A 26468-nucleotide genomic window follows, 5' to 3' on the forward strand; every position below is an offset into this window, starting at 1 on the left:
AATTAACATCATGTGCTGTTACAGGGGTTGCTGTAAGTTACTAACTTTGAAAATTATTGGAAGGATATTTTAGGACATTTTAGCCACACCCAAGTGGAAAACCGCTGACCTCTGACCATTGCTATGCTGGTATGATCACTATCCCAAACCAGCAGACATACACAATAACACATGTACTGATAAATAATTGGGTACTGAAGCTCAGTGTTCCAGAAACGATGATCATGGCTCAGGGCAGCAAGTCAGAATTGGTGAAGCACTTATGCCATTTGTTACATATTTGCAAACTGTGAACAAGCCAATTACATCCACAGGTTAATGGAAGAAGTGAACATATACAAGTATGATGCCCCTTACTATGACCAAGAACATTCCCTAACACCTTAAAGGATTATATTAGCAACTGTTACAGACTCTTCATCACTAACACCATCAACCAAAACACTGATATTCACAATAAAAAAGTGTCTGTAGACATTTGCAGGCCACTATTTCTGTTCGAGTCATGTCAGATATATTTGTACATATGGTCTTGTGAAACTCAAAAGATAAACCACAGGCCTATTGTTCTCATTATGCAATAAATACATAATCAGCAAAAATGTAGCTCTTGGGGTGGCAATTTCTCTTCATTCCATAAGAAAGTTGTATCCATTATCACATTGTTGGGTTTTAAAACCAGTGTTATTTAGAAGGGGGGAACAGGCATTTCAGAGCCCTCATACTCAATTTTATATTATAGTTTTGCACAGAATTTAGTAGTCATATGACACTATCCTCTATTGTAGTAGTCTACCACAGCCATACAGACCACCTCTTTATTAAAATCATCTGTATGAGTAAATCTGCTTCTCCATTTATATCCCTTTCATGACAGATGAAAGCATCCATACCTAAAGCATCTGAAGAAGTTTCAGTGTCACTAACATGTTGCACTGTTTGTTCTTTTTGTGACATTTTTCTGCAGCCAATTTTTATGCTTGGCCAGAGTAATGTTCTATCTAGCTTCCTGTCAGAAGCAAGTTTGTTGAAAAACTTTAAGACATAATATATATTTAGTTCATTTTCTAATGTCTACGTGGCCTAACAACTATCCTATGCACAGAACATTGCTCTTCATTATCACTCATAACCATATGTAAATTACAGTGAGTGAATCCAAATATGCGGAAATACCAGGTGTACCGTTATGAAATGAGCGTTAAGATACAAATGTGTCGACAGGGAACATTTGTTGTAAACGAGCCTTAATTTTTTGTTTGTTTGGTTGGTATGACATCTGTCAAAGATATTTAGTATACATCAAGTCATGGAACAAACAACATCATTTGTTTTCATCGTGCTAACAATGTCGAATTTTGTACCAGAAAGTGATGATTTGCGGAAAGCATTAATTTTTTGTTTTCATTTGAAAAAAAGTGCTGTAGAGTCACATTGAATGCTTGTCGAGGCATGTGGTGATCATGCTCTATCTGAAGCAACATGCAAAAGATGGTTTCAACGGTTCAGAAATAATGATTTTGATGTAAGAAATGAAGAACGTGGAAGACCACCAAAAAGTTCAAAGACGCCGAATTGCAAGCAATATTGAATGAAGATGATACTTTGAGTCAGAAGCAAATGGCAGCAATGCTAAATGTTGCACAACAAACAATTTCTGACCGTTTGAAAGCTATGGGAAAAATCCAAAAGTGTGGAAAATGGGTGCCACATGAATTGAATGAAAGACAGATGGAAACCCGAAAAACCATTTGTCAAATTTTGCTTCAAAGACATGAAAGAAAATCAATTTTGCATCGACTTGTTACTGGCGATGAAAAATGGATTTATTTTAAGAATCCTAAACGGGAAAAATCATGGGTTAATCTGGGACAACCATCAACATCGACTGCAAAACCAGATCGATTCGGCAAAAAGACAATGCTCTGTGTTTGGTGGGATCAGAAAGGTGTGGTGTACCATGAGCTTCTAAACCCCGGTGAAACTGTGAATACTAATCGCTACAGACAACAAATGATCAATTTGAACTATGCATTGATTAAAAAAAGACCAGAGTGGGCCAGAAGACATGGCAAAGTAATTTTTTTACACGACAATGCACCTGCACACAAAGCAAAACTGGTTCAGGATACAATCAAAACACTTGACTGGGAGGTGCTACCACACCAGCTGTATTCACCAGACTTGGCCCCTTCCGACTACCATTTGTTTTCATCAATGGGACACGCATTGGCTGAGGAACACTTCGATTCCTACGAAGAAGTTGAAAATTGGGTGTCTGATTGGTTTGCTTCAAAAGACGAATGCGTGGTGTCCACAAATTGCCAGAAAGGTGGTCAAAATGTTTAGAAAGCAATGGTCAGTACTTTGAATAAAATGTTTTTACTTTTCAATTCAAAGTTAGTGTTTCATTTTCACAAAAAAAAAACGCTCATTTCATACCGGTACACCTGGTAGCAAATTGTGATGACTGATCAACCGGTACCTGACACAACAAAATTACAGGGACAGAGGCAAAATGGGTAAGGTGTAAGGGGCAATCTTGAGTTGCCTAATGAGTTGGCAACTGTAATAATGTGTTACCCCTTTACCCAAAATCCAGGTATGTGGGATGACCTTCATAAAAAGTAAATAATTGTTTAACCTGTATCCTGTGCCTACCATAACTGTTTGTTACTACTCTTTTTTCCATGTGGCACTTACATTAGTCTCTCTTATTTAATAGCAGCCTTTTGCCCGGAGCTTCACCCACGTATGTGTTCGACACCTATACTGAACACACCACCTCCTCCTCCTCTCCCTCCTCTCCCTCCTCTCCTTCCCACTTCCGTCTTATCTCCGCTCTCTCTCTCTCTCTCTCTCTCTCTCTCTCTCTCTCTCTCTCTCTCTCTCTCTCTACCTATCTATCTATCTACTCCTCCCCCTCTCTTTGTCGATTTCCTTCACCCCCTCTCTCTGAACATATCATCCTCCCCTCCCTCTACACCTTCCATCTACCTCATGCATCTCTCTCTCCTCTCCTCTCCTCTCCTCTCCTCTCCTCTCCTCTCCTCTCCTCTCCTCTCTCTTTCCATTTCCTCCCCCCCACCCCACCCCCTTTCCCCTCCCATCCCATCCTCTAACCATTTCAACCCGTCCCCAGTCATGCTCATTGGCACATGTGGTCCCAGCAATACAAACCGATACTATTCTCGCAACACACCTGTCATGCAGGAGCTTGAAAAGTAAAGCAGGCCGATACTGTTTCCACACAAAATTCCTGTCATGCAAGGGGCTGGAAAAGAAAGTGGTCTTCTCTGCTTTTGAATCTATTTGACTATAAAACCCACAGTGCTGATAGCCATGTTTCCTACCTGTTTCTGTACCAAAGTTGGTTGAAATCAATCCAGGGCTTTGGGAGGAGATCCAGGACAGACACACAAAAGTAAAAGTTTTTAATATTATTCCATTGCCTAATGGCCTAATACCAAATTCATTTCATCACAATACCTAGTCATTTGTAAGATTCAATCCTGGCACATATTGTTGCAGGCCATGTTTCAAATAGTGTATCAACAACGTAAAACAGTCATATCACACCAAAACCTTAAAATACTACTCCTTATTCTTCACATGTAAGTCCAAGACTTGCTAGATGCAATCTATTTGCTGTCTGTTTTAGGTAATCCACTTTTCCTATGAATTTTCCCCTCTGAAACTATTTACATTTATATAAGCAACCTCTTCTTATTTCCAGAATTTCGCTTTTTCACACATACCCCACAAGCCACCATAAGGTGCTGTTAGTCATTTCCTTCCCTTTACGCTCACAAATGGAGTGAGACGACCCCTGATTTCTCTTATTTTGTCTTTGCAATTCTAACGCTGATGGGGGCAGCAGGATTGTTCTGCATTCGGCCACAAATGCTGGTTCTTTAAACTTTTTCAACACTGTTTTGTGAACAGAACATGATCTTCCTCTCACCCCTCCCCCCCACCCCACCCCTCCCCGCCCCCACACCACCCCCCCCACCCCCACCTCCACCCCCCGGTATTCCCATTTGAGCTTGTGGAGCATTTCTGCAACACTTCATTTTGATCAAACCTACCAGTAACAAATCTAGCAATATGACTCTTAATTGCTTTGGTGTATTCATTTAATCCAACCTGGCAGGATTCCAAAAATTCGAGTGGTACTCAAAAATGGTTGGCACAAGTGTTCTGTATGCTGTCTCCTTTGTAGATGAGCTACACTTTCCTAGAATTCTCTCAATAAACTGAAGTTGACTATTTGCTTTCCACAATTGACATTGACCTTGACCTTGTGTGCTTATTCTATTTCATGTCACTTTTCAATGTTATGCCTTGATATGTAATCAGTGTGTCTGTGTTGAGCAGCACCTCCACTAATACTATATTTGAATACTACAGGATTATTTTTTCTAACAATCTTAATGATCTTACATTTTCACACATTTACAACAAGCAGCCATTCATCACACCAAACAGAAATTCTATCCAAGTCATCTTGTATCCTTCCACGTCACTCGAAGAGGATGTTTTCATGTACATTACATCATCTGCAGCAAACTATTTCATGTTGCTGCTTGTTCTGGCCATGAGTTTGTTTATGTATACAGAGAACAAGAGTAATCCTATCAAACTTTCCTGCGGTACTCCTGACAATGCCAGGTAAAAGTGTTTCAGCTACTCACATATCTGAGAACTTGTCCCGTAAGCTTGAACCTTTGATAACTGTCTGTAGTGTGACACTGTGTGCGACAGTTTCCGTAAATCTAAGAATATGGAATCCCAGTGTCACTCTTCATCCATGCTCATAGTATATCGTATCAGAAAAGGACAAGTTGAGTTTCACATGAGTGATGCCTTTTAAATCTGTGTTGGTTTATGGAAGTAAGCTTTTCTCCTTCAAGGAAACTTACTACGTTCTTCTTAGAATACTGTCAGGAGTTTTCGGAAAAGGCTTTTGGTTTGTAATGTTGCAGGTCTATTCTTTTACCCATCTTATTGACGGGATTCACCTGCAGCTTTTCATTCGCTTGAGACATTTTGCTGGGTGAGAGGTTCATGATAAATGCAAGCTAAGTATGGTTCAGTGTCGAGGCATACTCTCAGTAAGACCCAGTTGAGATTCCATCCATTCATGGTGACTAGTTTTTGACTCTTTCAGCTAATTTTCTCTACTATAGGTGTCTATTTTTATGTCCTCCAGTGGGAGTTTATGCGGCAATCAAATAGTTGTTTGTCTGCATGATCCTTCTGCATGAATGATTTTTTAAAATGTGAAATTTAAAACTTGAACTTATTTTCTGCTTTCTTTTGTTGTCAAATTAAATAGATTTACATTCTAGGTACCACATATAGTTCCTTATCTGTTGTAATACTAGAAAATAATTTATGATTGTTCAACCTCGTTCTCTCTTTAGATGGAAACCTTTAACCTAGTGCTCAAATTACTTTTACATGTAAGCTATTGTATGCCAAAAATTTTTAAAATACAGCCAATTTTTCCCTTTACAGAAATTACCATTGTCATAGAGAGAATATTTAAATTGATCAGTATACGACAAATTACTCGAGCTTGTTTCATAACCAACTAATTAATCATAAACTGACAGACACCTCTAATAACACTTTTGGTTCAGTCGTTACAACACTTGTAAAATAACGTTATTTGATTTATACTGTTTAAAGTAAATTCGTACTAATCGCTTCCCTCTTTTTTATGTTGGGCATAGTTGCATCATGTTGTAAGTGATTAATTAGTCATGCGAAGAAAACCTGAGAGATCACATGTAAGTGTTTTGCATATTACAGTAACATCAGTTTATTAGCCACTTGACCAATCGTTTTTCTGAATTTAGATAATTAGATGATTATAATTGTTTTTCATTGTACATTTTTTACTTTTCCTGAATATACAAGTTTGTACACATAGTAAACAGATAAAGATAATCCAGTATGTTATACAAGCAGAAATCATCACACACAGTTCAGTTGTGTGTCATACTCCATAGAGCATTTGTTGACATGAAGTGCAACTTTACATCTGCTTCATTCAAGGCAGGATCCTTCTTGTTGGCCTCAGTCATTGTAGAGCTTATATCTACTAGAGAGAGCCTTTTTTCTCTCAGTTGGACCTATGCTATTTTCACTAGAAAGTGTCCCTTGTTCCTGCCTTGAACTTCGTGGATTTTGTACTTTGCTTAGGTGTCCATAAAGTGGACCATTCATTTTATAATTGTGAGTTACACACTAAACTAAATGGGGCTACTGTGGTTTAATTAAAAAAAGAAATTTATTCAGAATCTTCTTTGGAAGAAGTCCAAAGCCAAGTCCAGCCCAAGCCTATGACAAACAGTGCATGATGTTAGAACTTGAGCCAAACTGTCTGCACACTTGCTTGCACTTCACCGATTGCATCACAACTCGTACTCAGGCTGGTGGCCCTGGGCCACCTTATAACCCAGATTTTGATGTGGGCCTGTCAGAGGATGCTCTCGATGACCAGTGCCCTCTGGGTAGTAGCGCTACTGTGGTCGACAGTAATGTTGTGTCAGGTATTTTCTCTTGGTAGTGACATTTGGTGGCGCCTCTACAATCTGCTGACTAAGAAAACTGGCAAGGAAGTGTGATGTAGCTTGTGCAGGCTGCTGGAGACAAGACAAAGCTGTTCATGGCTTGTCAGTCCTTAGCACATTTCTTCTGCTGGTAACTTTATTTTCACTTAATTACATTGATAATTTGTAAAGAAAATAGCTACCTATAACTGTAACAACAGAGTCCTGTTTACAGTAAACTACTACTTGTCATGCAGCTATGCAATGAACACCGTTAATTGCCATTTATCTAATGGAAATATTTAATATTTGAGTATAGATAATCAGGTATTTTGTGGATGTGGCTAATGATGCATGTTTTTAATTTCCTTTTGAATTGGAAGGGATTACCATTTTCATACTTTGGTCTACATGGGAGCTTGATTAATATCTTTGCACCAGAGTACACTACTTTGAACTCTAGACCAGGAGGCAAAGTCCACATGAAAATTGCTTTTGTGTGTTGTAATGTGATAGGAAGGGGTAAATTCTCTTATTTATGGCAGAATTTCAGTAAAATCGGGATGTGCATCTATTTAGACAAGTCTGAAAATTTTCCTCTGTCTCATCATAAACATAATTGCTGTGGATGCACAAGGTATTTTTAGATTAACAGTTAACCATGAGAAACAGACAGGCAGCTTTTGTTAACATAGCCTTTGTTAACAGATCTTTGATGAAAATGGTTAATTGTTTTTTCTGTACAGTTTTAAGCTGTGTGAGGGCAATGAGAGAATAGCATTCCAATGGCTTTTTTTTGTAATCTTGGTAATAAAATTTACAGTTAATCCATACACCAGAGGGAGATATTAAGGTGTTGCACGCTACTCCAGAGCAACTCGCCAGACTCCAAGAAATGCGTCATGTTCAAGTTTTCAGTGAAAGTTTGGTAGTACCTGTAAGTATATCTCCATATTGCTTCATAGTCTTTGTTGTATATACACACACTATTAACAAAAGAAGATAATACGTAATATAATTTCATAAGTTATATGTTGTTGTGTTAGAATAACAACTGTGTTGTAAAACATTTATATTTGCTGCTGCTTTGGTTGGTTACTATCTACATCTATACTCAGCAAGCTTTCATAGTAAATATCATCAAAGGTACTTCCATATTACTTAGGAGAACCGACTGGTGTATATGTTACTAACAACAGCACATAATATAGGTTTTATGTAATATGGGATTGCTACAGTGTTTTTATGCAGTTGTGCAAGCAGGCACAGTAACATAATAACCACCACCATCATTTTTCCCTATAATAGTCTAGGAATTATCTAATGAATTTCAGTAAGTATATGTTTACAAAATATCTGATAAGTTTTGTGTAAAATTGTGAATGAAAATACATTCAGAAAGTGTGACTTCTCCAAATCCTTCAGGACCATTTCACTTAGTATCTATGAAAAGAACCAAGAGATTTAGCTCTTTTGTATGTATGTATTTTTCTTTTTCTGACATGTTACACATTCTTGAGAATCTCTTCACTGTGTAACAACAGAATGAACAATGTATTCACTGCAATCTAGAATTGCCTAGGAAAAAAGAAAAGTTTTTCCTTTCAATTACAAAAAGCTATTACATAATGTGAATAAAGTAGTTGTCATTTGTGTTTTCAATAAAAAATGCAAGATTAATGGCTGTTGTTTTGAGCTGCATGCAGAAATTGTTTATGAGTAATTAGAGAATAATATACATGCCACAACCTCAGTTCATTCAATTAATACATTTAGTCATGTATGGAGAGCAGTACTTCACCAGCAAGTGATTTTTTTTCTTTAATATGAATGTTTCCTGTTAATTGTGAAGTCCTTTGAGACGGAAATCTCACTTGGATTGGAGAGAATGGGGGAGGAAGTCACAAAAGTCCTTTCTGAAAATTATTGTCTTGAAATTAACCTTAATCTATTTAGAGAAAGCTTGGAGAACTGAGATCTGAATGGCCAGATAGTGATTTGAACACCATTACTCCGAAATATGCATCCAGTATTTTTGATCAATAATGTTAATTTACATCATCATGTACTGATTTATAGCACTGCTATGATCCTCTTAGCATATAGGGATGAGTGCAATTGCCATATTTCTTGCAATAATTTCTCTTCCAACATCCAATAATTTGATTTTTTTATATTACTGATATCATCTGTGTTAAATGGTCATCTTCAGATCTGAAAGCAATAATAGAAAAATGTAATTGCTGTATCCTGCTGCTAGGGCGTGCGAGTGCTCTGAGTGTAATGTTGCTGTGTATATGTACTTAAATTGACCAGTAACTGTATCAGCATGGACCGGCCACTAGAGAATGTATGTAGGAAGTATGTACATGGCACAGCCTCCACTGCACCAACTGCTGGCAGCTCGGGTCTGTATACGTCCGGAGCAGCAGTGACTCACTCACATTATGTTCTTTTAGTTTGTACCGCTCACAACATTTAGTCTGTGTATTGCTTATATGGCATCTTCTGTGTGATTCTTTTGACTTGGTACATCTGGAGTCACAAGAGGCCTATTTCCATTATTGTTCAGAGGTTTGTGAATAAAGCCATATTTGTGCTACTCAGATTGTTGGTTACTAGATGATTGGTGACAAGTTTCGAATAGTTCCTGCGTGTGCAGTCTTTAGGTACAGTTTTATCAGGCTTATCATTCTGGATGCTCGGTCTGATTGAACAGCTTACTTTGGCACTGATGACTTTGTTGGCTTCCATTAACATAAAGGGTACTGTTCCATCAGTCTATCCACCCATTTTTCCTCTGTATGATGATTCAGCCGAGGATTGGGAAGCTTACAAAAACAGACTCAGACTGTATGTTTTGGCTTTCGGTGGGACAGACTCAAATTTGTGCATATCCTTATTCCTTTCGTGGATTCCACCAAAGGTGGGTCAATGTGTCAGCTTGCCCCTTTATGAAAACCAGCAGCTCATACTTTTGAAGACGTACTGTTATTGTCCACCTACCATTGCAATTGAACGCATGTTAAGTGCCACGAGTTGAATTCTACTGACACCACAAGAAACCTTGCCAGACATACAGAGCCTTGGCAGCTGCACTTCACGGCTTTAGCTGTAAGTGTCAATTCGTTACTGATGTCCATAATGACTCTTATGTCTCGATGGTGTGCAATGCAACTATTTGTTTAGGTCCAGATAAGAAAATGCACCAGAAGGCTTTACTCTGTGGAAATTCCCTGTTGGCAGAAGTTTTGCAAATAGCGGAATCTTTTTTTAAGTTTTTTTGGGTGCCAGGTAATCAAATTAAAGTGTGGAGTGATGCGGCAGTACTGTTACAAGATGCATCCGCTAGGACGACAGCTTGCACGAGGAAGCAGCAGTGGTGGCAGTAAACGTGCGGGCCCAGCAGCTAGCAGACTGAGGCTAGCTCAAGCAGTGGTGACTGCCACATCACCAGTGTCAGCATTCTCTGTTTCCATCTCGTTCTTTATCTTTCATCCAGCAAGAATGATGGCACGCACTAAGTGCTGGGCTACTTGTAATGCTTGCTAGAAGCAAATCCACATTGCCTACATGTGTTGTTTGCCGAAGGTCGCTCAGGATACGGACATGGACGTAAACTGTGTGACTCCCATGCTTGTGGCTTCTCCCAAGTTGTTTATCAAGTGAAGTGTGTTTTTCCAAGTGCTCAGGCTACAGTCTACACAGATGCTGCAGTGATATTGTTGAATTTTCAAACCTATGCAAGTTTAGGCTCACGGTATTTGACACCAGTCACATAGAAGCTAGTCAGTAATAACAAACATAAAATTGCGCTGTTGGGACAATTTACAGCATCTGCCTCATACGAGGCAGTGGTTTGTTCTATTACATTTTAGGTGGTTGTTGATGTCAGTGTTGAGAACTTTTTTGGGATGGATGCATTTCAGGCATTTGGATTTTCTAACACTGATGCAGTTCACCTAGTGTCTGATCAGGTACTGTTTTCTCAATTGTAAACACTTTGTGAGAAGCGTTTGGACTTGGTTTTTGGAAGCTGTAAGGTGTGCTACAAATTTTTCTCTCATATTTCTTTGAAATCAACAGCTCAGCCTCACTTCTACCATGTGCTTCCTATACTTGTCACTTGGAAATATCAAGTGAAATCAGAAATGGACAGACTTCAATCTCTCTGGGTGATGCAACCTGTTAGGGCTGGTGAACGGTTGTCTCCGCTGGTTGTAGTTCAGAAGCCGTTAGGAAAAAATCACCCCTGTGGCGACTTCAGTACACTGTCGATGTGCAGTCGATCATGGATACATATCTTCTTCCATGCCAGGAGGAACTGTTGGTGAAAATATTGGGTGGCCAGTACATCTCTAAAACTGATTTGTCTGAAGGGTATTTGCAGGTTCCGGTGATGAAGAGTCTCGGCGAGTTCTGGTTTTGAATACTCGTTTTAGTCTCTATTAATATTTGCTCTTTCCTTTTGGAGTGGCTAGTGCCTTGGGTATTTTCCAATGACTTTTAGAGCAATTGACTGTGTCTGTCGCAGGTTGCATTAATTATCTGATGATCTTATTGTCACAGGCTGCTCAACAGCCGAGCACTTGAAAAATTTGCGTACTTTGTATTGTGTCTTACAGTCCACAGGCTTACAGTATAACCTCATGAAACCTCATTTTTTTCATCCTTCTACTGTTTGTTTGGGATTCAAGGTCTCGTGGGATGAGGTTCACCCTCTTCCAGGCCACATTTCTTCTGTTACATCTATTCCTCACCCCTTGTCCACTCAGAAGCTTCAGGATTTCCTAGGGAAGATAGCCTATTACCATAAATTCCTGCAAGAGGTGGCCCCATTGGCCCATCCATTGCATGTCTCGCTATTCAAGAATGTAGTTTTTTACTGGAGGCCTAATTGCGAATGTGCTTTTCAAATGTTGAAATCCAAACTACTCTCGGCCCCTTGTGTAGCTACATTCTCTCTGGACCAGCACTTAATTTTGGTGACTGACACCTCACAGTACAGCCTCGGCACGGTCTTATTGCATTGATATGCCAACGGTTCTGAAGGACCTGTTGCATTCACCTCTAAATCTCTCACTCCAGTTCAGCAGCATTACTCTCAGGTGGACAGAGATGCTCTATGCTCTCCAGAAATTTCATGTTCTCTTGTGTGGCTCCAAGTTTCAAGCCAATGGGCTTGTGGAATGCCACTTTGATCAGTTGTATCCCTGCTCACTGCCAGAAGCTACCAGTTCACAGGTGTGGCCCCTGTCACCGGCAGCCCACCCCACCACCCTCCGCTCATGCCCACCATTGCTTGCTGTGGAGGCATCCCCGTCCCAGTGGCTGTCTCCTCCATGTGTGGCGCCCTGGGGTTCCAGGTTCCTGGTGCCAGGTGCTTGTCTATTCCGGCCTCGGGTCCATTGCCACATCTGACTGTTCCATTCGGGCGACCTCCACCACGCCCCCTGTCACCATCATCACCTCAGCCATCGTTGCGAGTTAGCCCAGCCCTGTCTCCTCTGCACTGGGTCATGCCTGCTGATGAGGATGCAGAAATGGTGTCAATGTTGGTGGTGGCACCCTCCTCCCCGGTGCTGTCGTCACACACTGCACGGTCCCACTGCCCTCGGGTGTGCCCCCGTCTCTGCACATTCGGTCCTATGCTAGGCGTCAGTCCGGCTCATCATTCCAGCCTTGGTGTCAGCCCCAGCTACTGCCGCTCTGGATCCGACGGATGTATCTCTTGTCGAACCGTCAGCATCCCCTCCATTGTCCTTGCGCCCCCTTCTCACGAGGAAGAAATTTGCTATATCCTGCTACTAGTGCGTGTGAGTAAGAGTGTACTGAGTGTAATGTCACCACACGTGTGTACTTAAATCAACTGCCAACTGTGTCCGTGTGGGCCAGCCACTAGTGGCCACCTGTAGGAAGTGTGCACATGGCACGGTCTCTGCTGCACCCTCTACCGGCAACTTGCGTCCTTGTACACGCGGAGCAGTGCTGACACACTGTCACTATGTTCTTTTAGTTTGTGCAGTCACATCATTTGGTCTGTGTATTATTTACTTTGCACCTTCTGTATGATTCTTTTGTCTTGTTACTTGTGGGTCATGAGAGGCTTATTTGCATTATTTTGCAGAGGTTTAGGAATGAAGCCACATTTGTTACTTGGTTTGGTTTTATGAATTACTCGGTTACTGCAATAACTATGTACTGTCACAGCGTATTACTCAGTAATTCCATTCATTCACTCACCGTATTCTGTAGAGTCCATCAAAAAAGTGAACTTTTCGATGTGGAATAAATCAAAGTATATATTAAGTTTCTGTGATTTCTTGTCTTTTGTTACCGTGCATACTGTGTTATGAATAAACTTACACTGTACCATTTAATTCTATTCCTGCTTATACTATCCAAATTCAATCAAGTAAATTAGAAACAGACCTGCTAATTGGGAAAAGGCTGCTGCCTCCTCGCTGATACTCGATAACTGTATTTTAATTTAAGCCATTGCTGTCAGTGTTTCTTCCCTGACAGCTGATGTGTTTTGTCTAGTGACGAGGCACTTGGCTACCTTAAGAGAGCGGACTTAGCCTCAGGCATGACATAGGCAGCGTGGTCCCTCTAGTTTTACTAGGGACCACGCCCGGTATTGCTCCCTGACCGGAAGTTGATAACTGGGCTGCAGCTGGCCGAGCGGCCGTTGCTCAGAGGAGGGGGAACTGATAAATGTTGCACTTCTGGCCTGCCGGGAGTGCTGCGCGCCACCGCGCCACAGCATGCTGCGTCATTTGCTCTGCAGCTGTTGACGCATGAGGATGATTTGCTTTTGTGTCTCACTGGGTGTTGGCTTGCAACGTTCACTTGTGTTAACGTACCAGTGCAATGCCTGTGTGACTTTCGTAAAATGAAGAACAACTCTCTTCATTCACAGTATTGATTTTATTTCAAAGTACGATACATTTTGACTCCTGGACTTTGTTTTGACTCGTGTTTACAAAATGTGGTGTAGAATGAAAAGTGTACATATGTACATAAATATGTCTAGTCATACTGTGCTTCAAAACCATGTATCCACAACTGGAAATAGACCAGAATTAACCTAAATCTGGAATACAAACTTATGTAGACAGTCAGAGCACCTGAAGATGAGTCCACAGGGCTTGAAATGCATCATGTGTTGAAGTAAAATCACTATAGTGACCGAAGGTGATTATTCTTTATTTTATGAACTACTGCTTATCTGCTACTTATAGGATTATACTTGCTTGATTACAATATTATTTTTCAAAGAAAATATTTACCTATATCTGTAAACAAAAATCCTCGGGACTGGTAGGTCCCTGTCATCCTGGATTCTGGATGACTTACCTTTCCTTTTTGATCTTCCCCAACCTATCCTTCTTACCTATCCAAGGAAGGGACTAATAGCTGTGAAAACTAGATTAGTTTCATGTACTTCCATGTGTGTGTGTGTGTGTGTGTGTGTGTGTGTGTGTGTGTGTGTGTGTGTGTGTATCAGCAGTATGAAAAATATCATTTTCTGAAGATGATTTATGACCAGTAGTTCTGACCAGTAGTTCATCATTGGAGGCAACACACACTGATTTGTACTGAGACAGGTAGAGCTGTGGTTCATATACTTCTTTATGGTGTATAATGGGCATTGTGTGTGTGTGTGTAATCCTGTTTTGCCCCCTCTGCTAAGAGTATAGAAAGTGCTTTTGGTTTTGTAAATAGTAGTCAGTCTTTCTGTAAGAAATGTGTGAATTGTTAGACGTACATGCGAATGTGTTAAATCTCGCAGACTATCTTAGCTGTGGCCATAGTGTTACACTTGGAACACTATATAAGGGAAAAGTTTATCATCAAGTAGCTACCAAAATTTGCTGCATTTTCAGTGTGACAATCTTTTTTATAATCTGACCTGGTTGGGATCCTACACACGCAATCAGTAATCAAGAATGTGTCCCTCTAATGTTCTGTGCATCCTCTCATTTATAGATGAGCTACACTTCCCTAATATTCTCCCAATAAGCTAAAGTTGACCATTTGCTTTCCCTAGAACCAACTTTACATGCTTGTTCCATTTCATATTGCTTTGCAGTGTTACACCTAGATACATTTTTCAACATACACTCCTGGAAATGGAAAAAAGAACACATTGACACCGGTGTGTCAGACCCACCATACTTGCTCCGGACACTGCGAGAGGGCTGTACAAGCAATGATCACACGCACGGCACAGCGGACACACCAGGAACCGCGGTGTTGGCCCTCGAATGGCGCTAGCTGCGCAGCATTTGTGCACCGTCGCCGTCAGTGTCAGCCAGTTTGCCGTGGCATACGGAGCTCCATCGTAGTCTTTAACACTGGTAGCATGCCGCGACAGCGTGGACGTGAACCGTATGTGCAGTTGACAGACTTTGAGCGAGGGCGTATAGTGGGCATGCGGGAGGCCGGGTGGACGTACCGCCGAATTGCTCAACACGTGGGGCGTGAGGTCTCCACAGTACATCGATGTTGTCGCCAGTGGTCGGCGGAAGGTGCACGTGCCCGTCGACCTGGGACCGGACCGCAGCGACGCACGGATGCACGCCAAGACCGTAGGATCCTACGCAGTGCCATAGGGGACCGCACCGCCACTTCCCAGCAAATTAGGGACACTGTTGCTCCTGGGGTATCGGCGAGGACCATTCGCAACCGTCTCCATGAAGCTGGGCTACGGTCCCGCACACCGTTAGGCCGTCTTCCGCTCACGCCCCAACATCGTGCAGGCCGCCTCCAGTGGTGTCGCGACAGGCGTGAATGGAGGGACGAATGGAGACGTGTCGTCTTCAGCGATGAGAGTCGCTTCTGCCTTGGTGCCAATGATGGTCGTATGCGTATTTGGCGCCGTGCAGGTGAGCGCCACAATCAGGACTGCATACGACCGAGGCACACAGGGCCAACACCCGGCATCATGGTGTGGGGAGCGATCTCCTACACTGGCCGTACACCACTGGTGATCGTCGAGGGGACACTGAATAGTGCACGGTACATCCAAACCGTCATCGAACCCATCGTTCTACCATTCCTAGACCGGCAAGGGAACTTGCTGTTCCAACAGGACAATGCACGTCCGCATGTATCCCGTGCCACCCAACGTGCTCTAGAAGGTGTAAGTCAACTACCCTGGCCAGCAAGATCTCCGGATCTGTCCCCCATTGAGCATGTTTGGGACTGGATGAAGCGTCGTCTCACGCGGTCTGCACGTCCAGCACGAACGCTGGTCCAACTGAGGCGCCAGGTGGAAATGGCATGGCAAGCCGTTCCACAGGACTACATCCAGCATCTCTACGATCGTCTCCATGGGAGAATGGCAGCCTGCATTGCTGCGAAAGGTGGATATACACTGTACTAGTGCCGACATTGTGCATGCTCTGTTGCCTGTGTCTATGCGCCTGTGGTTCTGTCAGTGTGATCATGTGATGTATCTGACCCCAGGAATGTGTCAATAAAGTTTCCCCTTCCTGGGACAATGAATTCACGGTGTTCTTATTTCAATTTCCAGGAGTGTATTTAGACCAAGCTGCCATCTATCTTGTATCCTCCTACAATCATGTAACGGTGACCCTTCCCTGTACGCCACAATGTCAGCAGAAAACAGTTGCAAATTGCGGCTCACTCTGTCCTTCACATCATTTGTATATAGAGATAATAAGAGCAGTCTTGTCACACTACCCTGGAGCACTCCTGATGATACCCTTGCCTATGATGAGGATAACATCCTGTGTTCTATTACTTAAGAATTCTTAGAGACATTCACATATCAGGGAATCTAATCTATATTTGGATCTTCATTAACATTCTGCAGTGGGGCTCTTCATCAAACACTTTCCTGGGATTTAAGTATACCATATATTTTGGTTGATAAGATGATAGTTGAAGCATAAAACAAGGCACCCAAAATTGGGGTCATCTTATATGACAGATATAAAACATAGATTGAAAATTATATAAATTAGAACCATTATGAAATAAATCAATTACCAATGCATTTAAAACATTGCAAAATCCTTACAAGAATCATCTAAGGTAAGCAGCTCCTCAAGTACACCATCACATTTGTTGTTGAGAAGCTCATCATATGGGTCCCATTCTGCACTTTGTGAATAGATTTCCACTTTGTCGTCGGTATCCCATAACAAATCATCCTATGTGCCATCGATAGCATTGGAAATCCCATACTTCTTAAAGGATTTTATCTCTGTTTTCACTTTCACTTTTCCCGTGATTTGATCACGAAATCACAAAAAACATCAAGTGATGCAGTCTGATAGCTCCACATTCCGTCTACAAATTTTTACCACTCCTCATCCAAGTGTTCCATTGGTCACACATGTGGTCTTTGAATGGTTTATTCAGAGAGACATCTAAAGGTTGTAGCACTGAAGTCAAACCAGCTGGTATAACAGTAATCTTAGTATTGCTTCATACTATGTGATTTCGGTATTTTTCAGTTATGTGACTGCAAAGCATATCCCACACCAACGAACTTGATTGATTTCATAGAGAACCTGGTCGCCTCACCACACATTTTCCATCCACAAGTCTTGTCCATCCATCTCTCTTCGTGAAAATGTACAAAAACAGGTGGTAAAAATTTTATTTGAGGAATGATGTTCCACTTGAAAATGGCCATAGGTTGTAACTTTGTTCTATCTGCCATGCATGGCCTATACTTTTGACTTGAAGAGTTTTTATGCCTTTCGTTTCCACAGTTCCATTGTTCATCATTTCGAAGTTCATCACTGTTTTATCTGTATTTCCAATGTAGGATAGTGGAAAGTTGTATCTTTGGCTCATATGAATAACAAACTAGTGAAAACTTGTAATTTTATGGTAAAGATCTTTCAGTAATTTCCGTGCAATTTTTGTTTTCTGCCATATTACCGCATTTTTTTCTGTTCATCAAATGATTACACCAACCTACTGTTGCTTTAAATACTGTGCCATGCTCTGGACTGGCTTGTGCCCACTTCAGTGCATAAGCCTCACTCATATTTCTTGTAACAACATAACAATTCTGCCTCTGTTCTTGTACCCATTCTGCGATGCAATTTTCTTAATCTGGCCAGTAAGCTGCTATTCCTATCCTCATAGAACACTTTCTCATTGGCATTTCTTTAATAGCATCTTCATTCTTTCGCCAATTCTTATCGTATTCTTTGTTATATTGAAAGCTCCTGCTGTAGCACAGTTCTTTGGCCTATTTTATGACCTTTAAATTCAACCTTGCTTTGTATTTCCTTCTGTTTGTTGGTTCCATCATTAGTCACACACTTAACAAATTTTACACTGATTATACTTACGGAACAAACTGTTTGAACACACAACAGAAGCTACAATAACACTCGTTAGCTGTATATATGAGTTTGTTACTCGGCACATGCTTCTACAGGCAAAACTGTAACAATGCTGGAGGAGGATTTGCTTTATGATGTGTTCAACTGTACCAATTGTTTAGTAGTACAGAGTGAGTAAGTCTGCAAAACTGAATAGCCAATACAATGCTTTCATATATACTCAGGGTCATTACTTGAATCAGTGCACATATTATTATCCAGATGATCACCATTCTAAACTATATTTACAGGCTGTTGATAGTTGGGGATTGTCTTATGGGGCAAGCTTACAGTAAAATCATAGATCTTTGATGAAAATTTATACTTTGTCTTATCTGTAGTTCATCTTATCTGCTGAAGCACATAGTGTGTAATCTTCCTGTTGCCCTCCATCCCTGGTTCACAGGATATCATGTGGGAATAGGGCAAGCTGAGTTTCACATGGATGATGCTTTTTAATGAGACAGAAGCTTTTCCACCTCAAGCATATGTATTATATTCTCTGCTTTGGTCATCATCAGTTATGTTGCTGCCCAAATGGTGAAACTCGTCTACTGCTTTTAGCGTCTCATTTCCTAATTAAACTCCCTTTGCTTTGCATGGTTTACTTAGAGTACTTTCATTACCCTTGTTTTACTTTTGTTGGTGTTCATCTTATATCCTCCTTTCAAGACATACAGCAAGAGCAAGTGTCTTCCCTAAAGAAACTTGGACTGAAACATTTTTGAAGTGGCTTCAAAGGATGGAAAAATTTACAGGAGTTCATGGAGAGTACTTCAAAAAGTTGTAACAGATATCTATTGTAAATAATTTTTCTGGGTTTCTGCTAAAAACATTTTGCATAATCCTCCTCTAGCTCATCAATATGTTCTGCTTACCTTTCAACTTTACATTCTTTGGCCAATACTGATTTGCCTTTTGAACTCCTGATATTCCCACAGCTGCTTCTTTTTTCTCAAAGATCTCTATGGGGAAAAAAAGACAAGCATTCCACTTGGGACCTTTGCAAGGTACCTTAACTTCTTTGTTTTAGTTATAAATATTTGCAATGTATTATTGTTTTTCTGACATGTTCTACATCCTGGAGGACCTCCTCACTGCGGATCAATTGGAATGAAAGCAAATCTAATCTAATCTATATATTCATAATTTGTCTTTCACCTAGTTACGCAAGCATCTATAGTCTTATAGTATTCGTCCTGTAGCTATTTCTACTTAGCCATTTTGCACAGTCTGTCAATCTCAATTTCTAAACATCTGTATTCCCTTTTGCTTCCCTCATTTCTTGCATTTGTTAATTTCCCCTTTCATCAGCTTAATATATCAGGTATTATCTAAATATTTCTACATGGCATTGACTTTATGTCTATTTGATGCTCCGCTGCCGTCATTATTTCATCTCTCAAAGATACTTGTTTGTCTTCTGTGGTATTTCGTTCTCCTGTTTCTGTCAGGCATTGCCTGCATTCACTTTGAAGTTCTCAGCCACCTCTGGTTCTTTGAACTTGCCCTGGTCCCATCTCCTTAATTTCCTAACTTTTTTCAATTTCTTCAGTTTTAATCTACAGTTCATAATCAATTAATTGTGTGTCCCTGGAAATGTCTTGCAGTTTACAGTTTTGTTCCAAAATCTGTGTCTTATCCTTATATCATCAATTTGAAACTTTTCAGTGTCTCCAGGTCATTTCCACACACAACTCTCTTTCATGATTTTCAAGCTGTTTGCAATGAAAAGATTATATTCTGCACAAAATTCTTACAGGTGGTTTCACTTTCATTCTTTTTCACCAGTCCATGTTCTATTATTTTTCCTTCTCTTCCTTTTCCTACTACCTACTATTGAATCCTAGTTTCTCATCACAATTAAATTTTCAGCTCCCTTAACTGTGTGGATAATTTCTTTTCACACATCACAGGCCTATGTTTTTTCATTCTCTTCATCATCTGCAGGGCTAGTGGTCTCAAAAATTTAAGCTGTTGTGGTCGGCGTTAGCATCTTGTCCACCTTGGCAATGATAATCTCTTCACTATATTGTTCATTTCGGAAAGAACAAGTAATAAAATGTTTACAATTTAACAAGATATTAGATCAATGTCTACCCACCATTAACCTTGAAAGACAAGCATGTTCATCATGCTGTATGCTATTGCAAGATGACTGCAAAACTGTGTTCATGCATTCTCCTTGAAATTTAAAATGCTATAGACAAGACTCAACCAGGCACTACTGAATCATCACCTATGATCAATCTAATTGCCCTTTACCAGTGACTCTTTTCACCAATTTTATTAACATTGACTGGAAAGTGTGATGGAAGAGTTTTTTTTCTTTTAATTTGTTAGTACCAGATAACATTGCATTTGTTGACTGGTCCCAACAGATTCCATGATCCATGGAGAGTTGTCATGACAAATGTCTTTAATTTCTTCCATCTCTCTCTCTCTCTCTCTCTCTCTCTCTCTCTCACATGCACACACACACACACACACACACACACACACACACACACACACACAGAGATATATATAAAACAATTTGGAACTTCGCAGAGGGAATCATGATTTCTCAATCAGTGTTTATAGACAAATTGTCCATTGCCTATTAACATAATTCATTGTCTTGAAGGTAACATTTAGCTGCATGAAAATCTTTACAGTCCTTATGTATCTTGACATGTAGCTCATGATTACTTGAGTCATGTGCATATCAGGTGTCTTGACTACTTGTTTTGTGTAGGTAATGCATGTATTGTGTAGTGCATGTTAGTGTTGAGGTGGTTGAAGGTGATAATTATAATGAGAGAAAGATTACATTATAAAAATTTTGCCTGCATCTCTTGAACAGCACCAATGAGGTCATCCACATTAATGTCTCCATCAGAGGGAACGGTTCATTCGTCAGTCCTCTGTTGGTTGGCTTTATCGTTTTCCTCATTATTGATGCATGCCAGCACATACAGGAACATTGTTGCACATCTACCAACACTCTTCTGCAAAGTGCACAGTGAAAGAGGAGGTTATTGTTCTGTTAAACAATGGTTTTACCCGTCAAGGTCATTATTTTCTGCCAGTTTCTGGTGACTAGTAGCACTTTTAAGAGATGCAGTAACATGATGTCAAACAAATGGTATGTGTCGTTAACACTTAATGATAAGATTAATTTAATCGAGATAAGTGAGAAAGACAAACTCTGTGCGCGAAATTATGTTGTGTTTCAAATGCGGTACAACACAAATTTATGAGACTTTAAGAAAGAAGGGTAAGATTTGGGATGAATGGAATGGATGAAAGCGAATGGACCGATATAAAGAAAGGCTAAGAAGACCGGAAATGAAGAAATTAGCGAAATAGTGTGAGAAAGGTTCGTAAGTGCACAACTTACCTTTATCTGGACTCATGTTGCAGAGTGAGGCTCTGAAAGTTGCTAAAGAGCTTGGAATTACAGAGTTTAAGGCATCCACAGGATAACTGGATAGTTTCAAAGCTAGGCACAACAGTGTATGGAATGAAGTGTGTCGGGAAGCTAAGGATGTGTAGGAAAGTGTTGCAACAGAATGGAAGACAATACTGTCCAACTTAATTGTGAATTCGGTGCCAATGAAATGGGACTGTTCTATCACACACTGCCTTCAAAATCGTGAGCAATTTGAGGTGAAAAGTGCACTGGCAGAAAAATGTCCAAGGAAAGACTCATTGTACTGCGGTGCGGAAACATGTTAGGTGGAATGAAAAAGCCACTGGTGATTGGAAAGGCGGAAAAACATAGACGTCAGTAAGCTTCCAGTCACATGGCAAAGCAATAAAAAGGTGTGGATGGTGAGTGGTCTTATGGAAGAATGACTGAGCTCTTTCAATGCCAAAATGAACAAAAGGAAATTGCCAAGTTCTCCTATTCCTAGGCAATGCAACCTACCACCCGAAGGTAACATTATCAAACATGAAATTGGCTTGGTTCCCTCCAGGTTCAACCAGCCTTACACAACCCATGGACCAGGGGGTTATTTACACATTCAAATGTCATTATAGATGATTACTGATGCAATTTCTTATTCTTAGTGTTCAAGAAGCCAAAGATGTGTTTGCTGTTGCATGGTCAGTTGCTGTCCTGGATGCAGTAAATTGGGTTGGCATGGTTGGACTGGCATGGCAGTAAAGGAAATAAAACCCAAAATTGTCACTAAGTGCTTCAACAAAGCAGGGTTTGGGAGTCGAGAACAAGACGCTTTTATGGCCATCGAAGTTCAAGAAAATGCAACAGCAATTGCTTAAGTAATGTAAAAGTGAAACATTTCATGTAGTGCAGATGATCTCATTCGAAGTGATGATTTTATGTCAACCCACTCCACTTTCACTTCAGCAACTTAATAGAAATCTGCAACACAGAGGATGATGAAGAAAAAACAAGGGAAGAAGAAAAGGAGGAAAATGATGTCCTTAGAAAAATTAATAAGTCTGAAGAAACCATTGCATGCGTAAACAATATTATGCAATTTGCAGCACACACAAATTCTCCCAACTTGTTGGAACTATTGTATGGTGCAAAAAAAATTGCCTTAAAAAAATTGAACAGGGAATTAAAACAAGTTTCCCTCCTTGATATGTGTCAAAAGAAGTGAAATGTAAAGCAAATAAACATGGGAGTGAAGGTACATAAATACAGTATATGAGTAATTAAAATTTTTTACTGTATGTTTGTGCATGATACCTGACAAGTTTTACATAGCCCAGTGAGTTTTGTGTAATCCGGAAACTTGTCCAATTTGGAAAATTATTTTAGTCCCAGGTGATTCCGTTTTGAGCAAGTTTTACTGTATTTATATACATACAAATTTGAGACTGCACAGTCATTGTTCATAGTGAAGAAAAGCAAATGTTCAAAAGACGTAAAGAATGAACTAAAACGTCACTGACAAACTTCCAGAGTTGTTAGTATGGACCAAGGCAAGAAGAAAGTTTGTAATAAACATGGTCTCTAAAAGGCATACCTTTAAGAGCTATGAGCACTTGTTCAGCAGAAGAGACTTGCTTTGCCTTCGTGAAGATGAAGAATTGCTCATAGATCTTAAGCTCTTTGGAGTTCATGTTTACTGGACTTTTTTTATTGTTTTGGTCCATACGACCACCTCTAAAAGTATGGAAAGCAGAGAGCTTTCAGTAGAAGATATTTGCCTCACAGTAGCAAAGATGAACAAGTGCTCATAGGTCTTCAGGTATTTATTTTAGGGCTCATGTTTACTAGGCATTTTTTCCTTGTTTTGTTCTATATCACCATCTCTAAAAGTTTGTCGGAGTTCTGGTCTGCCTTGTATATTGTTCTGTGCTTTTATGTGAAATAAAAGTAAATCCTTCAAAGATTCAGGATGTAAAAGTATCTACTTGAAAAACATCAAACAATGGGAAGTTCAATCTATTCTTTTCATAATATTGTTATTTGAAAAACATTATAAAGATAACTTTCTAAAACATACGATAAAATTATACCAAACCAAATATACTTGCAGGTGCAGAAAATTGTGATTGACTGCAGGTAAACCCTGCTGATGACTTTGAAACTGTTGACGTGGTTTTGTGGCTCATTAAATTATAAATGTTTGTATAGTGTATAAAATGTTCACCTTCTCAAATTTCAGTTTATTAATACAGTGTTAGTTACTTCTTGATTGAAGCTGAAAATTTTCTTTATTGCCTACACTTGTAATGAAAATACTGTGTCCACAATGCATTAAACAGTCTACAATTTCCATCACAAATACAGCCAACTCCACATATTAGGTTCAAACATGACCAAATCCATATTTCAATAGCAATTTTCTACTGTACCGTAGAGAATGACATTGGAATTGTTACACAAATATGATTCTGAATTAGCTACTGATCTTTAGAAAATAGTTCAACATAGTATTTGTGTCGAATATATGTAAGGCAGATTTTCCCCTCTCCTAAACAACCAACACAATGGAGTTGGTCTTGTTTGTAATTAAGCTAGTAATAAATATTTCATTCTAAGGACTGACCCTGCATTTTTAACCTTCCCCAACCTTTCCTGGTCTCCTTTCCAAGAAAAGAATTAATAGTTCTAAAAGCTAAGATAGAGTTTAGTGCGTTTATAGCAGTATTAAATATTTCACCGGTTAGTTCAGCAAAACCAGCTGGATGACTATGCAAGTGAGCATTCACAATGCTCTTTATAAAAAGTTAGGAAGATGAAACAAAAATTCACATCTGTGCCATCGCCTGATATTAAGCAAATTATGGACCAACCTCATATTTGTAGAAAAGATGCACTCTTGCAGATACACCATACTTGATAATCATATGCCACAAACATCACCCACTGGTTGGTCCTCTCAGTGAACTAGGATTTTGTCTGTCTGGAGGACTGTCCAATCCAAAGGCAGATTAAGGACTTCATTTTGCCTCTGTGGCTGAAAAGAGTTATGCCATAGCTTCGCAGTTGACTATGCCAACCACAGCTTGTCATCCATTCCCAGCCACCCCTCCTCCCAGTGATGCATGGTCTTTCGCCTCAATAGTGAGGTCTCACAGCAGAATATACTCTCCTGGACAGATGCAGCCAAAGAAGAGAATCATGAATGAGTTAGAATTTTTGTGTGTTACATGTACGATCTCATAAAGTAACTGGATAGATAAAAAAAATCCACTCACTAAATGGACACACACACACATACAAGGTTTAACTTACGCAAGCTTTTGGAACCAGTGGCTCCTTCTTCTGGCTGAAGAGTTCAAGGGGAAGGAAGAGAGGTGAACGAAAAGGACTGGAGAGGTTTAGGAAAAGGGGTACAGTTTGGAAAAGTCACATGGATGGTATGTGAAGGAAAGACTGATTGTTGGGGATTACACCGGATGAGATTTGTAAACCTGAGAGCTGAAAGGTGGAAGACAGGGTAATTGTAAGACAGAGATTACTGCTGAAACATCATGCACTAGTTAATAATGTGAAAAGCCAAGTGCATTGTAAGTAACAGATGTGGGAGGGGGGACGGCAGAAATAAACAGGTCAGAAAATTAAAGATGTTGAAAACTAAAATGGAATGAAGTAAGGAGCAATTACTGTGAAACAATGCTGAGATGGAAGGAATTAATGTAAATTAAGGCCGGGTGGGTGGCGAGAACCAATGACATGTTGTAGCACTAGTTCCCACCTGCAGAGTTCTTTGAAACTGGCATCTGAGGGAAGAATCCAGATGGTGCGTGTGGTAAAACAGGCACTGAGGTCATGACTGTCATATTGTACAGCATGCTTCGCAACAGGATATTGTGTGTTGTCTGTCTACACCCTCTGCATACACCCATTCATCCTGACTGATAACTGGGTGATAGTCATGCCAATGTAAAAGGCTGAATAGTGTATACGTATATGTTTTGCCAGTCACAGGGCTGGTATAGGTGGCGGTAGGAGGGCGTATAGGGCAAGTCTTGCAATGGGGACATTCACAGGATCAAAAGCCAGAGGGTCAGGAGATGGGTGCGGAAAGATCATAGGGTCTGTTCTAGATATGGTGGGCAAAATCTAAGACGGAATGGATTTCATTTCAAGGCATGAATTTAGGAAGTTGTGGCCTTGTCATAGTAGCTGATTAATACATTCCAGACCAGGATAATATTGAGTGGCAAGTGGTGTGCTCCAAAATTCTTTTGTAGAGGAATCAGCAGTAACAGGATTGGATGTGATGGCTTGGGAAATCTACTTCTGCACTAGGCAGGTTGGGTAATTATGACCAGTGACACGGAAAGGATGGCAACAGTTAAAATGTAAGTACTGTTGTTTGTTAGTAGGTTTAACGTGGTCAAAAGTGTGTAGCTGATCTTCAGTCAGGATGAGATCAACATCAAAGAAAGTGGCATGGGATTCAGAACAGGACCATGTGAAATTTAATTGGGAGAAGGTATTAAGAGAATCCAGAAATTTTAACAGGTCAGCCTCGCCATTAATCCATATGCCAAAGATGTCATCAATGTATCTAAACCAAACCAGGGTGTGAAGGCTTATGGATCCCGGGAAAGCCCCTACAAGCAACCCCTGAAAAGGTCAGCATAGGAAGGAGCCATCCTAGTTCCCATGGCCGTACCCCTGACCTGTTTGTGTGTCTACCCCTCAAAGATGAAGTAATTGTTGGTAAGTATAAAGTTGATTAAGATGAGCAAGAAGGATGTCATAGGTTTGGAATCAGGTGGTTGCTGACTGAGGAAATGTTCAGCAGCAGACAGACCATGTATGTGTGGGATGTTGATATAGAGGGAGATGGCATCAGCGGTGACAAGCAAGGTATATGGTGGGAGTGGGATGGGCACGGATTTCAAATGATCAAGGAAATGGTTGGTATCTTTAATACAAGAGAAGAGTGTTTGTATAATTGGTTGCAGGCATTGCGTGTTGATCACACAAGGCAGATATACATTCGGTGAGTGAGTGCTTTGAAGCGAGCAGTTAGAGGACAGCCAGGATGATTGAATTTGTGGCTCTTAGGAAGAAGGTAAAACATCATGCTGCTTTGATGAAGGACCTACT

General features: G+C 40.3%; 1 protein-coding gene across 1 annotated transcript in view; it reads left to right on the forward strand.

Annotated features, from left to right (window-relative positions):
* The window catches only part of LOC126474759 (protein BANP-like), a 197184-nt gene that overhangs the window by 159336 nt on the left and 11380 nt on the right, over nucleotides 1-26468 (forward strand). The window contains exon 7 of the mRNA XM_050102239.1: nucleotides 7384-7497. Coding sequence (XP_049958196.1) covers nucleotides 7384-7497 — 114 coding nt within the window. The remainder of the gene's footprint in view (nucleotides 1-7383; nucleotides 7498-26468) is intronic.

The sequence above is a fragment of the Schistocerca serialis genome, chromosome 1 (genome assembly GCF_023864345.2).
Source record: "Schistocerca serialis cubense isolate TAMUIC-IGC-003099 chromosome 1, iqSchSeri2.2, whole genome shotgun sequence".
Classification (NCBI taxonomy): domain Eukaryota; kingdom Metazoa; phylum Arthropoda; class Insecta; order Orthoptera; family Acrididae; genus Schistocerca; species Schistocerca serialis.